The sequence below is a fragment of the Pristiophorus japonicus genome, chromosome 15 (genome assembly GCF_044704955.1).
Source record: "Pristiophorus japonicus isolate sPriJap1 chromosome 15, sPriJap1.hap1, whole genome shotgun sequence".
Classification (NCBI taxonomy): Eukaryota; Metazoa; Chordata; class Chondrichthyes; family Pristiophoridae; genus Pristiophorus; species Pristiophorus japonicus.
The window spans coordinates 75,376,346-75,393,412 of record NC_091991.1 but is presented as its reverse complement, the minus strand read 5'-3'; the positions used below and the strand labels follow the sequence as shown (position 1 = coordinate 75,393,412).

Genomic DNA, 17,067 nt, shown 5'->3' with positions numbered 1-17,067 from the left:
CACAGCCTATATGCCAGACTTCTCTCTAGTTATGGAAAAGACAAAAAAAAAAGTAACGTACTAAATAGGTGCTGAAAAAAAAAATTTCTGAGATTTTAAATTATGAGAAAAATTCCACTGCAATCTAAAAAAAAAATCACTCCTGTCCAGTTGGCAGAAAAACTCCATTAAATTAGGGCTTTCATTGACTGATTGGATTTAAACTGCGCAGTGACGTGAAAGGATAGGGAAATTTGGAGACTAAAAGAAATTAAATAAGGCTCATAAGAAATCAAATTTAGAAAATTAGGCTCACAGGAAATTAAGTAAGGCTTATGGGGAATTAAATAGAGGATAGGTGTTCAAGTCAGGTGTGACGTCGACCTCGTATATCACTTGGCCCGTCTAGGCACTGATTGGATTTAAATCACGCAGCAACTCAAAAGATAGGGCTAGATAAGTGCGCGGCGGCGCAAACGCGTGGCGGCGTGGGACGTGCGGCGGCGTGAGCGCGCGGCAGAGTGAACGTGGGCCGACGCAGACGTGCAGCAGCATGAAACGCGTGGCGGCGTGGGACGTGCGGCGGCGCGAGTGCGCGGCAAAGTGAACGTGGGCCGACGCGAACGCGCAGCAACGTGAACCGCGGGGTGATGCCGAAGTCAGTGCTGGTTTCAGTAAGTCTGTGTTTATTTTAAGTTTGTTAAATCGCGCGGCGACGTGAAAGTTTGTGTTTATTTTAAGTGTTTCAAATCGCGCGGCGACGCGAACCACGGGGCGACGCGGAAGTCAGTGTTAGTTTTAGTAAAGTCTGTTTATTTTGAGTTTGTTCAAATCGCGTGGCGACGTGAACCGCGGGGCGATGCGGAAGTCAGTGTTAGTTTCAGTAAAGTCTGTGTTTATTTTAAGTTTGTTCAAATCGCACGACGACGCGAACGCGTAATGACACGGTAATTAGAGTCAGTTTAAATATGAGGGGCAGCGTGAAAATGGGTAATCAGTTGGATAAAACAACGGATGCGGATAGTCCACTACAAAAGTTATGTGAGGAATTCCCTGAAAGAGCTGAAGACTTTCGAAAATTATCAGGAGCCCTGAACAAATTATTAGGAGATGACCAGTGGCCTCTAGGTGGCACTAGAAGTGTAGAGGTAGCAAAAAAAGCACAGGGATTGTCAAAAATTAAAAGATGCATCACTTCTGTCAAGTTGGCAAATAAATACTATTAAATTGGGACTCTCATTGACAGAGGGAACACATGTTAAAACTGTAGACGTCTTAAAAAAAAGAATGTGCGCACGAGAAACTTACTAAGAGATCCTCTGGGACCTCTGAGAAAGGTATTGACCGACTACGTTGTCAAATGGCTGGCTTTGTGTTAACCGAGGCTGATGATGAAATTGATGAGTGGTCACTGACGAAGTGCCCAACGGCACCTCCCGCACCCCCTGGCCCCTTGCTCCAGTCCTCTTCCCAACACCCTCCACCTGAGAGGAGTTAAAAATAACCCCATACCACCAAAGCAACAAACCCAAACTGACTCCTCATCCTCTGATAGCGATTCGGATCCCCAGTTCACAAGCAATATAGCCGAAAGGACCAGATCTCACACTCGAAAGGGCAGAACTATATCACAGACAGTCCCGTAAATCTTCTAGTCAATCTACCAGTCCAAGTTGTGAAAGACATAGCAAACACCCCCGCCGATCAAGACGCAGAACTGTCAAGCAGTCAGACAGCTCCGAAACATCCTCCGACCTAGAAATGATCTACATTCCCGGTGTCAGAACCGGTTAAAATGGGTTACCAGGAAGAATCGGTGGAACATCGATTTGTTATCACAACCAATCTGCACTGTAACTTGATGGCTAGAGACCTCCTCTGCAAATTCCAGTTGCATTTGGAGTGTAGAGATGATGGGATTATTGTAAAACAGGGAACCCTTAAGCGGCAGTATTATACCACTAGAACCCCTCAGTGGTGGTCTCTGGACCTGCCGCAGGCACCCTATCATGTGACCCTAGCATACGATCCCAGTGGAAATGGGAAGACCTCTTCACTCCAGCAATCGATGTCCCCCATGCTCAGAGGCAGAGCAAAACCTCACCTTCGCTTGGGCCAGGCACCAGAGAACAGACCAGTGCAGCACCTGAGGCACAGACCATCCATCACGACTGCGTGGCAATGATCCGACTGGAACGATCTAAAAATACCTTCCCAGCTCCAGTGGCAGGACTCCTGGGGAAGAAGATCAATTTCATAGGTACCCTTCCAGCGGTTGTGGCAGAATCGCGGGAGAGAAGGATCAAGGCAGTCGGCCTCGAGGACAGAGGCAAGATGGCATTCCTGCTGCAGCGAGGAGCAGCGTGGTTGAAAAAAGAGCCCCACCACGCTAAAGATTTGGAAGTTATGGTGCGCCAGGCTATAGACGAGGCTGACCCTACCAGCCGGGATGTGCAAATACCTGACTATGTGGATCCTCATGTGTGGGCAGAGGACCACCCCCCAGTGGGTTATACTCCCATTGATCTGATTGAGATCCCAGTGCCGGGCAATGTGGACTGGCCCTCTATCCGACAGAACCCACTGAAATCACAAGCAATCCTAAACTGACCTTTCAGCACTGTACTGCAATTAATCCGGCCTGTTTTCTTACTGAGCCACCCCAAGATGAGGAAGAACCCAGTCATGATTGTTTATCTTTAATTTAAGAGGCCACATCAGTCAGGGAAGATTTTGTTGATGTACTAATTGAAGATCCAGACTGTATTATGTATGTTGATGGAATTAATCCAGAAGGTACACGAATCTCAGGATACGCCATAGTAAACCAGGAGAATCAGGTCTTGGAATCTGCCACTTTTGAAACCGCCTATTCTGCCCAACAAGCTGAACTATTCGCCCTCACCCAAGCCTGTATCTTGGCCAAAGATCTCAAAGTCAATATCTATACCGACTCTAGGTATGCCTTTGGGGTGGCCCATGATTTAGGACAATTATGGAAAAATAGGGGATTCCTAACCTCACAGGGGAATGAGATATCCCAAAAGCAACTAGTATCTGATTTGTTGCAAGCCCTCATGCTCCCCAAGCACATTGCCATTGTTAAATGTACCGCCCAAACCACCGGAAAATCCCCGGTTGATATAGGGAACCACTGTGCTGACAAAGAGGCTAAACAGGCCTCTCGTGACCAACAGATGGTAGTGCCCAAAATGATGAGTCAGACTAAAAGAATCCTGCGAAGGATAAGTTAGCCTCGGAAAAACCAATGCCAACCATCCAAGATGTTATAAAAGCACAGGAGGACGCTCCTGAAAAAGATAAACTGTTGTGGAAATATTATGGATGTACTTATGACAATGTTTCTAAACTCTGGACCACTCCCGCGGAACAGACTTGCATGTCTGACGAGTTGGCTCTATGGGTTATTGATTGTATGCATTTTGCTACTCATTGTGGAGCAAGAACCACGAGTGATACACTTTTGGCTACTTGGTGGCACCCTCTTGTGGTCAAGGGCTCCCGAGTTATGATCCAACGAACTAAAGAACTACTCGACACTAACAACAATATGATTCAGGAAATAGAGTGTGAACGGATGAATGCGATACTCCTAGAATGATCCTAAGTGATATCATGGAATGATAAAAGGGGGGAATGTGAATGTTTTGACTTTGGTGGGGAGTGATATTGTGTATCTGTAAAGCATGCACTCTCATGTTCCGCCACCAGGAAGCTCATCCCCTGAAGTCCGAAGGGATCCCAGCATCCCTTGGGAGCACTATATATAAGCCAGCCCCTAAGGCCTGTTACTCACTCTGGAGTGTCTTATTAAAGACTGAGGTCACTGTTACTTTAACCTCCCTGTGTGCAGCCTCATCTGTATTAGGAACACAATACTCACCATGTCTTTGTTACTTCTAGACTTGACTATTCCAATAGTTTCCTGGCCACCCTTCCACCCTTCATGAATTTGAGCTCATCGAAACTCTGTTGCCCATATCCTAACTTGCACCATGTTTCATTCATCCATCTCTCCAGTGCTCGCTGACCTACATTGGCTCTCAGTCTGGCAACATCTCGATTTTAAAATTCTCATCTTTGTTTTCAAATCGCTCCATGGCCTCGGCCCTCCCTACCTCTGTAATCTCCCCACCCTACAACTGTCCAAGATCTCTGCACTCCTCCAATTTTGGCCTGTTGAGCATCCACCATTAAGCGCTCCACCATTGGTGCCGTGCCTTCAGCTACCAAGGTCTGAAGCTTAGGAATTCCCTCGCTAAACCTCTCCGCTTCTGTATCTCTCTCTCGCCTCCTTTAAGACACTCCTTAAAATCTATCTCTTTGACCAAGATTTTGGTCAAGTGCCTTAATATCTCCTTACATGGCTCGGTGTCAAATTTTGTTTGTTAACGCTCCTGTGAAGCGTCTTGGAACGTTTTACTACATTAAATGTGCTATATAAATGCAAGTTGTTGTTGTTATTGCAGCTGGGATCAGGTAGGCCAGCGCAGACTGGGAATCACACCTCAACCCTCAGGTCTGTAGGACTCAGTACCACACAGGACAGTCCCTTTACACACTTGGGCGACAAGGGAGCTCCCCGCACCAGAGCTGACTCCACTCCTAAAATTGAATTCCTTATATGCTAAGTTTGAAGAAAGTAGTGGCAGGTGGTATAGTAGGAGAGAGCATCTCGAGTATGCCTTTATAATAACCTCAAGGTGGCCTGCACTCTGTGAAAGCACTGAGTTACAAAGAGCTTTGAACCATATCTCAGGCAAAAAATAAGCTGCTAACCAAGTATAATGAAGCTGTCAAAGATCGCTTTTGGTGTCCATATAACAAACATGCAGGAACTTGTTTTACATTATACACTTACACAAAGGGTCATCAAACTCCTTACAAAGGATAGTGTATTACTTTTCAATAAAACCGTTAACATTCATATAAGGTAGGTGTAATAAAACAAAGGGGTAAAACCTTCTCTTTCTCATGTCACTTTTGGCTCAGTTTATCCAGTGAGCAGCTGAGCCATACAAAGACAAATTTAGAATCATAGAAAGTTACAGCACAGAAGACAGCCATTCGGCCTGTTGTACCTGTGCCGGCTCTTTGAAAGAGCAGTCGTGCTTAGTCCCACATCGCTGCTTTTTGTCCGTAACCTCATCCTCAAGTGCCCGTCTAACTCCCTTTTAATATTATTTATAGAATCAGCTTCCACTACCTTTTTTGGTAGAGCGTTACAGATCCTGACACCTCTCAGAGTGAATTTTTTTCCCACACCTCCCGTCGAGATCATTTGCCAATGATTTTAAATCTATGACTTCTGGTTATTGACCCACTTGCCAGAGGAATAGTTTTTCTCTATCTACTCTATCAAAAGGTCTCATCATCTTGAAAATCTCTATTAGGTCACCTCTTAACTTTCCCAACCTCTCCCCATAACTGAAGACATCCTGGCAAACCTCCTCTGTACCCTTTCTAATCTTTACATCTTTCCTGAAGCGTGGTGCCCAGAATTGTCCATAACACTCCAGCTGAGGCCTAACCAGTGATTTATAAAGTTCTCGCATGATCTCTGCTTTTATATTCTATACCTCTATTTATAAACTCAAGTGACCCATATGCTTTTTTTAAACTACCTTATCAACTTGCCCTGCCAACTTTGAGGATTTGTGTATATGGACACCAAGGTGTCTCTGCTCATCTACATTTTTCAAAATCGTACCATTACTTGCATTTATATAGCGCCCATCATGACCCCAGAACATCCCAAAGTGCTTTACAATAAAAAAAAGTACTTTTAAAAGTGTAGTCACTGTTGTAATGTAGAAAACGCAGCAGCCAATTTGTGCACAGCAAGCTCCCACAAACCGCATTGAAATAAAATGAGCAAATAATCTGTGTTTTGGGGACGTTGGTTGAGGAATAAATATTGGTCAGGAAACCAGGAAGCACTTCCCTGACCTTCTTCAAATAGTGTCAAGGGATCTTTTACACTCACCCAAGAGAACAGATGAGGCCTCAGTTTAATGTCTCATTTGAAAGAAGGCACCTCCGAAAGTGCAGCTCTCTCTCAGTATTGCAAGCGTCAGCCTTGGTTATTGGCTCAAATCTCTAGACATAAACCTTCTGAATAAGAGGCAAAAGTGCTACCACTGAGCTAAGGCTGACACCTTCCAGGAGGGACCCTGGTTTGATCCTTGAACCTCAATGACTCCTGGGTTAGGATGGGAGCAATCAGACAGCATTCATGCTCTTGATCACTGTCCAACAACCTCTGCCAGAAATGTGTTTATGTGGACATCCAGCAAGGGCAGGGTTGGGCTCGGCTGTGATGTCCACATCACAGTAGTTGAACAGCCTACTGACAAGGATTACGCATCAACAATAACTAACTCACTAATACAATAAGGAATTCAGGAGAAAGTTAGATTAGGTACAATGTGGAACTCACAACCACAAGGAGTATTTGAGGTGAATAGCCTAGATGCCTCGAAGGGGAAGCTAGATAAACACATGAGGGAGAAAGGAATTGAAAGCTTATAGGGTGAGATGAAAGGAAGTGAGAGGCGCTCACATGAAGCATAATCACTAGCATTGACCAGTTGGGCCAACTGGCCTGTTTCTGTGCTGTAATTCTATGCAATAACTGCACTTTACCAAGGCACCAGAAGGCAACTGACACTACTGGAACAGGAACCCAGCAAACAGTTAACCTCTTCAGGAAAGGAGAAGAATTGATGGTAAAAAAAGAAAGTTAAAAAACCCTATTTTTCCAATTATTTGAATGTTTACTTCAGAAGTAGAAAGGAATCAAAAAGTGACATCACAGCCAATGGGGTAAGTGATTGGCTGGTGATTGGTGAGTAGCTTTTCTTTTATTTTTTATCAGTAAGTGAACTTTAGCATTGTTATTACCAATTTAAGGGTATCTAAGGTTAAGGCATGGCAGGAGAGCTCGGTCACGTAATATGCTCCTCCTGTACCATGTGGGAACTCGGGGACACTTCCAGTGTCCCTGGGGGCTACATGTGTGGGAAGTGTATCCGCCTCGAGCTCTTGACGGTCCGCGTTGCGGAATTGGAGCTGAGGGTGGATTCACTCTGGAGCATCCACAATGCTGAGAATGACGTGAGTATCACGTGTAGTGAGTTGGTCCTACCGCAGGAGAAGGGTCCACAGCCAGATAGGGAATGGAAGACCAGCAGGAAGAGCAGTGCAAGAAAGATAGTGCAGGGATCCCTTGTGGTCATCGCCCTGCAAAACAGATACACCGCTTTGAGTACTGTTGGGGGGGGATGACTCATCAGGGGAGGAAAGCAGCAGCCAAGTTCATGGCACCGTGGCTGGCTCTGCTGCACAGGAGGGCAGGGAAAAGATTGGGAGCGCGATAGTGATAGGGGATTCGATGGTGAGGGGAATAGATAGGCGTTTCTGCGGCCGCAACCGAGACTCCAGGATGGTATGTTGCCTGCCTGGTGCAAGGGTCAAGGATATCTCAGAGCGGGTGCAGGACATTCTGAAATGGGAGGGAGAACAGCCAGTTGTCGTGGTGCACATTGGTACCAACGACATAGGTAAAAAAAGGGATGAGGTCCTACGAAAAGAATTTAAGGAGCTAGGAGCTAAATTAAAAAGTAGGACCTCAAAAGTAGTAATCTCGGGATTGCTACCAGTGCCACGTGCTAGTCAGAGTAGGAATCGCAGGATAGCGCAGATGAATACGTGGCTTGAGCAGTGATGCAGCAGGGAGGGAATTCAAATTCCTGGGGCATTGGAACCGGTTCTGGGGGAGGTGGGAACAGTACAAACCGGACGGTCTGCACCTGGGCAGGACCGGAACCAATGTCCGAGGGGGAGTGTTTTCTAATGCTGTTGGGGAGGAGTTAAACTAATATGGCAGGGGGATGGGAACCTATGCAGGGAGACAGAGGGAGAGAAAAAGGAGGCAAAAGCAAAAGACAGAAAGGAGATGAAGAAAAGTGGAGGGCAGAGAAACCCAAGGCAAAGAACAAAAAGGGCCACTGTACAGCAAAATTCTAAAAGGACAAAGGGTGTTAAAAAAACAAGCCTGAAGGCTTTGTGTCTTAATGCAAGGAGTATCCGCAATAAGGTGGATGAATTAACTGTGCAAATAGATGTTAACAAATATGATGTGATTGGGATTACGGAGACGTGGCTCCAGGATGATCAGGGCTGGGAACTCAACATCCAGGGGTATTCAACATTCAGGAAGGATAGAATAAAAGGAAAAGGAGGTGGGGTAGCATTGCTGGTTAAAGAGGAGATTAATGCAATAGTTAGGAAAGACATTAGCTTGGATGATGTGGAATCTATATGGGTAGAGCTGCAGAACACCAAAGGGCAAAAAACATTAGTGGGAGTTGTGTACAGACCTCCAAACAGTAGTAGTGATGTTGGGGAGGGCATCAAACAGGAAATTAGGAGTGCATGCAATAAAGGTGCAGCAGTTATAATGGGTGACTTTAATATGCACATAGATTGGGCTAGCCAAACTGGAAGCAATACGGTGGAGGAGGATTTCCTGGAGTACATAAGGGATGGTTTTCTAGACCAATATGTCGAGGAACCAACTAGGGGGGAGGCCATCGTAGACTGGGTGTTGTGTAATGAGGGAGGATTAATTAGCAATCTCATTGTGCGAGGCCCCTTGGGGAAGAGTGACCATAATATGGTGGAATTCTGCATTAGGATGGAGAATGAAACAGTTAATTCAGAGACCATGGTCCAGAACTTAAAGAAGGGTAACTTTGAAGGTATGAGGCGTGAATTGGCTAAGATAGATTGGCGAATGATACTTAAGGGGTTGACTGTGGATGGGCAATGGCAGACATTTAGAGACCGCATGGATGAATTACAACAATTGTACATTCCTGTCTGGCGTAAAAATAAAAAAGGGAAGGTGGCTCAACCGTGGTTATCTGGTGAAATCAGGGATAGTATTAAAGCCAAGGAAGTGGCATACAAATTGGCCAGAAATAGCAGTGAACCTGGGGACTGGGAGAAATTTAGAACTCAGCAGAGGAGGACAAAGGGTTTGATTAGGGCAGGGAAAATGGAGTACGAGAAGAAGCTTGCAGGGAACATTAAGGCGGATTGCAAAAGTTTCTATAGGTATGTAAAGAGAAAAAGATTAGTAAAGACAAACGTAGGTCCCCTGCAGTCAGAATCAGGGGAAGTCATAACGGGGAACAAAGAAATGGCAGACCAATTGAACAAGTACTTTGGTTCAGTATTCACTAAGGAGGACACAAACAACCTTCCGGATATAAAAGGGGTCAGAGGGTCTAGTAAGGAGGAGGAACTGAGGGAAATCTTTATTAGTCGGGAAATTGTGTTGGGGAAATTGATGGGATTGAAGGCTGATAAATCCCCAGGACCTGATGGACTGCATCCCAGAGTACTTAAGGAGGTGGCCTTGGAAATAGCGGATGCATTGACAGTCATTTTCCAACATTCCATTGACTCTGGATCAGTTCCTATCGAGTGGAGGGTAGCCAATGTAACCCCACTTTTCAAAAAAGGAGGGAGAGAGAAAACAGGGAATTATAGACTGGTCAGCCTGACCTCAGTAGTGGGTAAAATGATGGAATCAATTATTAAGGATGTCATAGCAGCGCATTTGGAAAATGGTGACATGATAGGTCCAAGTCAGCATGGATTTGTGAAAAGGAAATCATGCTTGACAAATCTTCTGGAATCTTTTGAGGATGTTTCCAGTAAAGTGGACAAAGGAGAACCAGTTGATGTGGTATATTTGGACTTTCAGAAGGCTTTCGACAAGGTCCCACACAAGAGATTAATGTGCAAAGTTAGAGCACATGGGATTGGGGGTAGTGCGCTGACGTGGATTGATAACTGGTTGTCAGACAGGAAGCAAAGAGTAGGAGTAAATGGGTACTTTTCAGAATGGCGGGCAGTGACTAGTGGGGTACCGCAGGGTTCTGTGCTGGGGCCCCAGATGTTTACATTGTACATTAATGATTTAGACGAGGGGATTAAATGTAGTATCTCCAAATTTGCGGATGACACTAAGTTGGGTGGCAGTGTGAGCTGCGAGGAGGATGCTATGAGGCTACAGAGTGACTTGGATAGGTTAGGTGAGTGGGCAAATCCGTGGCAGATGAAGTATAATGTGGATAAATGTGAGGTTATCCACTTTGGTGGTAAAAACAGAGAGACAGACTATTATCTGAATGGTGACAGATTAGGAAAAGGGAAGGTGCAACGAGACCTGGGTGTCATGGTACATCAGTCATTGAAGGTTGGCATGCAGGTACAGCAGGCGGTTAAGAAAGCAAATGGCATGTTGGCCTTCATAGCAAGGGGATTTGAGTACAGGGGCAGGGAGGTGTTGCTACAGTTGTACAGGGCCTTGGTGAGGCCACACCTGGAGTATTGTGTACAGTTTTGGTCTCCTAACTTGAGGAAGGACATTCTTGCTATTGAGGGAGTGCAGCGAAGATTCACCAGACTGATTCCCGGGATGGTGGGACTGACCTATCAAGAAAGACTGGATCAACTGGGCTTGTATTCACTGGAGTTCAGAAGAGTGAGAGGGGACCTCATAGAAACGTTTAAAATTCTGACGAGTTTGGACAGGTTGGATGCAGGAAGAATGTTCCCAATGTTGGGGAAGTCCAGAACCAGGGGTTACAGTCTAAGGATAAGGGGTAAGCCATTTAGGACCGAGATGAGGAGAAACTTCTTCACCCAGAGAGTGGTGAACCTGTGGAATTCTCTGCCACAGAAAGTAGTTGAGGCCAATTCACTAAATATATTCAAAAGGGAGTTAGATGAAGTCCTTACTACTCGGGGATCAAGGGGTATGGCGAGAAAGCAGGAAGGGGGTACTGAAGTTTCATGTTCAGCCATGAACTCATTGAATGGCAGTGCAGGCGAGAAGGGCTGAATGGCCTGCTCCTGCACCTATTTTCTATGTTTCTATGTTTCTAAGTGCTACCTTTTGAGCACTCCAAACGTCTGTTGTCACTATCATCATCATCATAGGCAGTCCCTCGTATCGAGGATAACTTGCTTCCACGCCAAAAAAGGGATGAGTTCACAGGTGTTTCAATGAAGGACCCAATATTCCAGGTCCCAAACTACATATTGAAGGGTAGAAGATGCCTGTGCGTGGATTTTTTTTAACGTGTGGTGGCCGTTGCACAGCAGCTACCACAAGGACTTGACACAGCTAGGTCTTGGTCCAATAGCAAGGATTAACCAAGACGACTGGAGACCAGCTCTGCTACATGGACCTAGTGCACGCACATATCGCAGTGTGGGCTGGCCCTGGGCCCTCGCCTCTTCTGGGCCCTGAACTCATGCTTCTCCTGGGCCCCGATCACATCGCTCCACGATAATTCGCCATTCCTTCACCCCGACCTCGCCGTTCCTGCTGTACCTGCCCACGCTCCAATCAGCGATCTGGACCTTGGTGACATCCAATCCAGTCACCCTCTTGACAGCCGTCGCTCTCCAGCACACGCTGTACCTTGCAGTGCTGTGTTCCTTTGAAGGCCCCGACCTGCTGATGGTCCTTGCAGCTCAGGGCCGCCGGGCCGCGCAAGTTAGTAACAATCTTACAACTCATGAAGGAGAAGTTAGAACACATTTTTTCCCCCCACACAGATGTCTATTAGAAAACATAATGCTTTACCGCAGACAGTTATTGAAGCAAAGACCAGGGGGGAGAAATTGCATCACGACCCGTTTGGGCCGATAACCTTTGTGGTCGTCAGCATGGAGCTGTTAAGAGAAGGTTGTGTCTGACTAACTTGATTGAATTTTTCGAGGAGGTAACCAGGAGGGTCGATGAGGGCAGTGCATATGATGTAGTGCATATGGATTTTAGAAAAGCTTTTGATAAGGTCCCACATGGCAGACTGGGCGCGAAAGTAATAGTCCATAGGATCCAGGGCAAAATGGCAAGTTGGATCCAAAATTGGCTCAGAGGCAGGAAGCAAAGGGTAATGGTTGATGAGTGTTTTTGTGACTCAAAAGCTATTTCCAGTAGGTTGCGCAGGGCTCAGTACTGGGTCCCTTGCTTTTTGTGATATATATCAAATGATTTAGACTTGAATGTAGGGGTTATGATTAAGAAGTTTGCAGGCGATATTAAAATAGGCTGTGTGGTTGATAATGAAGAAGAAAGCTGCCGACTGCAGGAAGATATCAATGAACTGGTCAGGTGGGCAGAACAGTGGCAAATGGAATTCAATCTGGATAAGTGTGAGGTAATGCATTTGGGGAGGTCTAACAAGTGAAGGGAATACACTAAAACTGTCCCTGACCACAGTCGTGTAGAACAGACTTAAAACTGATATTTTAAAATTCAACAGAAAGCTGTGTGTATTCGAAATACCAGATGGCTTGAATGGATGTGTTTTAAAAAGATGCATCACAATCCTGGGCTTCAGGTGACTTTAGAAATACAACTGAGCTTTGCTCTTGTAACCAATGGCATCATCCAAATCCCGTGATTGTATTCCAGGGAGAATTTTTTTAAATAGCTGGGAATGTGTTCAGGGTGTTATGCACTGAAAGGACTGTGATCTCTGTTCTGTGACTTATTTCATACTCACCCTTCAAACATACTGCAGCCATGTAAAGGTACACTGGGAGATATGATTCACCACAACATGCAGCAAAATTTAATCCAATATCACTGCAGTTCACAATACTTGCTACAATGGAAGTTCAATTCATATCACGTGATCAAGTGCAGCATCTGCTGTCTATTGCTCACAGTCATTAAAAACAAGACTTGATGATAACAAAATAAAATGGCACCAGGAGAGCCACCATTATAGATGTGTCTATAACTACATAGACCAGCATTTCATTCAAGCATCGAACATGTTATTGAGATTGGATTGCATTGATGAATTCAATTCAACTCTGCTTAGGCTCATTTACATTTGGGTCTTCAGCATGCATTGCCGGCCAAGATCACTCAAGTACCAGCTCCCCACGTTTGCATTACAAAATCGACTTTCTGATCCCGAGAGGAGAATGCAGGCTACCAGTCTGTCAGAAGGGAGCCAGTGTTATCAACGTTAGCCCAAGGTGCAGGGTCTCTCTCCCGTGATCCAGACTACAGAAGGAGCATGTGCAACAGTGCCTTCTCTGACCCAAGCCTCTTGGGTTGTAATGCGCAGGAGCCTATGTGTGACACGATACACAACACATGTCCAAAACACTATTACTCTGCAGCGTTGGAGGAGGAAGATTTTTGTTTTGTACTTATACTGACCTTTTTCTGCTTAAATTAGCAAAGACAGGAATTTCATACTCCCATGTTCTCAAACTGGTTTAATATTTAACCCACTATACATTTGACAAGACAGCAGTATGTACACAATAAACAACCTTATAGTGTCAGCCATGGCCCAGTGGTCACACTCTCTCCACTGTCAGGAGGTTGCGGGTTTGAGCCTCACTCCAGAGACTTGAGCACATCATCTAGGCTGACACTAGTGCAGGATTGAGGGAGTGCTGCACTGTCGGAGGTGCCGTCTTTCGGATGAGACATTACACTGCTCTCTCAGATGGATGTAAAAGATCCCGTTCGAAGACGACCAGGGGAGTTCTCCCCGGAGTCCTGGCCAATATTTATCCCTCAATCAATATCACCAAAGTAGATTATCTGGCCATTTATCTCATTGATGTTTGTGGGGACTTGCTGTGTACAATTTGGCTGCCACGTTTCCTACATTACAATCGCGATTACACTTCAAAAAGTATTTAATTGGCTGTAAAGCACTTTGGGAAGTTCTGAAAGGAGCTATATATAGGCAAGTCCTTTCCTTTCCTAGCCTTGGTTTAAATAAATGACTGATATCTTTGCCTTCAGGCTAGTCACCATCCAATCCCCTATTGTTAATTTCCTGACCAGCACTATTTGAAGAGCAGCAGGGAGTTAGTTCTCCCAGTTTTCTCGTCAAAATCCCTCCCTCAACCAACACCAGCTTCCGTTCTTTCATCACCATTAGTAGAATTATCCCACTCCTCTATGGCAATCACTTTTCCCTACTCCTGACTGAATATTCAGTCATTATTTAAACTGCTCCTTTTATTTTACGTGTATAAGAAGAAGAAACGCAAAGTCACTGTTAGGACCATTATTTCATCTGTGATGCCAACATGTGCCACTCCTAAACTGCATTCCTCATGATTTATCAGGGTTTGCATTTAGAAGTTTATTTGCTCATGAAATGAAAACCTCTTTCAAACTATTTTCTACGACAGATTATATAACATATGCAATATGGTGAACTTTCCTATAGTCAAGTGTGCAAAATAACTGGGGTAATACTACCAACCCTGTCACATAATTCAATATTCGTTCAAAGTACTCTGTCATACATCTCTTTCACCTTTCAACAAGGTCACAAAAACACAAGCAAACAAAGTACCGGACTGTAGTAGAAAGGCAGGAAAGTCAGGTTAAAACAGGAAAACCAAGTTATATGCATTACAAAAAGAGTAAATATATCCCTCAAATGAATTTACAATCATAATCATTAAGAACATATGAACAGGAGTAGGCCATTCAGCTCCTTGAGACTGTTCCGCCATTCAATTAGATCATGGCTGATCTGTATCTCAACTCCATTTTCCACCATGGTTCCCTAACAATTGATATCCTTACCGAACAAAAATCTATCTACCTTAACCATTTCAAATACAGCTTATCCATTGCTTCTTGATTTATATTATTTTGTCGACCATGGTACTTTAGCTTGGTATCCTGCATTATAGGCTTGGGCTGGTCAACTCTGTCAACAATAAAAAAGGCCTATTCTTTATTCTAGAGCACCTCCATTTAATGACTGCCTCTTCTACACTATTCACACGCATGTACACTGGCTGGAAGTGCTGGGCATATGGACACTACATAAGACTAGGTCACTTTAAATTGAAATTTGCTTTGGCTTAGTGCTTACAGATTCAAGGAATTATTAGGAGTGAGTTCTAACGAAGGGTCATCGACCTGAAACGTGAACTCTTTCTCTCTCCACAGATGCTGTCTGACCCGCTGAGTATTTCCAACACTTTATGTTGTTATTAGCAGCGAGATTCCTGAGCAAGATTGAGGCACATCACACGCCCAGTTAGGCACGCACACCCACAGATATATTAATTTCTTTTTAAAGCTGGTATTTAAAAATAGGTCAGGTATTTAAGCCAAAGAGATTAAATCCAAATGAGTGAAACTTTAATCGGAGAGTCCCACCTCAAACATTCCTTCTGGTTTAAATCTCTGCTTTCACAACATCTCTTGATGACCACTTTTTAAAAAAAATACAGGATTGGAAGTAAAAGATTTACAGAGATTATTTGAAAATGAGCAGCTTCACATTAATTTTCCCTCAGCAGCGAGAAGGAGGAGTAACCCCGCAGGAATCAAACGAAGGCCACCTTAAAGGCGTCAGTTTATTTATTTATTTTCGAACCGACAAGATACGCCAGACTCACCGTGTGTGTGTTATTCTTTAAGCTGGCTCGGTCGGAGGAGCCCCCGCCACAGGAGGGTGAGGAGTCTGCCTGGCGGGCACTGCGGCTAGGGGAGGCATCCCTCCTGTACCTGGAAGCGCCGCTGAAAGTTGCCAGCTGCTGAAAAACCTCCAGCCTGTGGGCCGGCAACTTGGAGAAGTCCCTTTCATGGTCGCAGGACGCCTTGGAGCCAAAGAGAGCGAGGATGAGAAAACCTGTGAGTCTCGCAGCCATTCCTTCAATTAAAAAAAAAACAAGTGAAGGAGAGAGAGCGAACAACCCCAACTTGAAACAAGGAAATAAAAGAGAAGTCGAGGACGGTGCGGGTTGGTCGGGTGGTGCTGTGGAACTGGATACCCGCCAGCACCGTGTGTCCGGTTGCTAAGCTGATGGGGTGTTGCTATGAGATGATGTGATAAAGGCTTCCTGTTGTGCACCTGTCACCTGTGCAACACACAAATTATGTTTAAAAAAAAGTTGCTCCTGAAATTCGAACTCGACTTTGGGGTTGACTTTGTTCCTCCTCATCCCCCACACCCCACCCACCTTGACCATTTCACAGCACAGAGGGCCAGGGGACTCTGCTCTGAACCACAATGCAAAATGCGCAATTATGCATCCAACTCCGCAGCCCCCCCGCCGTCATTATACAGGTTAAAACGAAAGGGAAATTCCAACTTCAGTCTTAACTGTTTGTGTATGTTTTGCCTCGTCATATCAACCCTTTTGTCATTTAATCACTGCTGTTCTCTCCATCCTCTCACAGACCTTTATTCTTTCTCCCACCCCCTCTGTGCTTGCTTTAAAACGATTAATCTCCAGCATCATCCAGTTCTGACCTGGTCATCGGTCTGAAAAGTTATCACAGAATCATCGAACAGTACAGCACAGAAGGAGGTAATTCGGCCCATCGAGTCTGCGCCAGCTCTTTCGTAGAGCAGCCAGTTGGTCCCACTCCCCCACTTATTCCCCATATACCTGCAATTTTTTTCTCCTTCAAATATTAATCCAATTTCATTTTGAAAGCTACTATTGAATCTGTTTCCACCACCTTACAGAGCATTCCAACTTCAGTTATCTCTATTTCGCTCTTCACACATGCTGCCTGACCCACTGAGTGTTCTCCAGCATTTTCTGTTTTTATTTCCCATTCCCGGCATCCGCAATATTTTGCTTTTGTTTGTGTGTTTATTATCCCTGTCACAGATTTTAGACGGTTGTTGTTCTCACTGGCAAAACAGACCCAGGCACAAGCACAATAATTATATAAATATATACATATATGAGCAATGTGTTCACTGAACACTGGAAGAGTATTAAAGAAATGGGTTTTTGGCTGTTACAAATTCAAGTCAGTAGTAAAGAAAAACCTTCTCAGATTCAGTACTTACACAGCAATCTGAGCATCTTACATTAGTGGGAGTTGATCAACCTGACATACTTGTATAATAATATAACCGGGGAGGTTTAAAAGTAACACCGCCTTGTGACCTGAATCGGCTGTCTATGCTTTTTACACAGGTACTTCTACAATCTCTCAGAATCAACTGAGCAAACCCT

The 17,067-nt window shown here is 44.8% G+C and overlaps 1 protein-coding gene across 1 annotated transcript in view; it reads right to left on the bottom strand.

The window, feature by feature from the left end:
* LOC139280859 (sortilin-like) overlaps positions 1-15,888 on the bottom strand; it is a 200,037-nt gene extending 184,149 nt beyond the window's left edge. Inside the window, exon 1 of the mRNA XM_070900614.1 lies at positions 15,490-15,888. Coding sequence (XP_070756715.1) covers positions 15,490-15,741 — 252 coding nt within the window. The 5' untranslated portion in view covers positions 15,742-15,888. The remainder of the gene's footprint in view (positions 1-15,489) is intronic.
* Between the last annotated feature and the right edge of the window lie 1,179 nt (positions 15,889-17,067).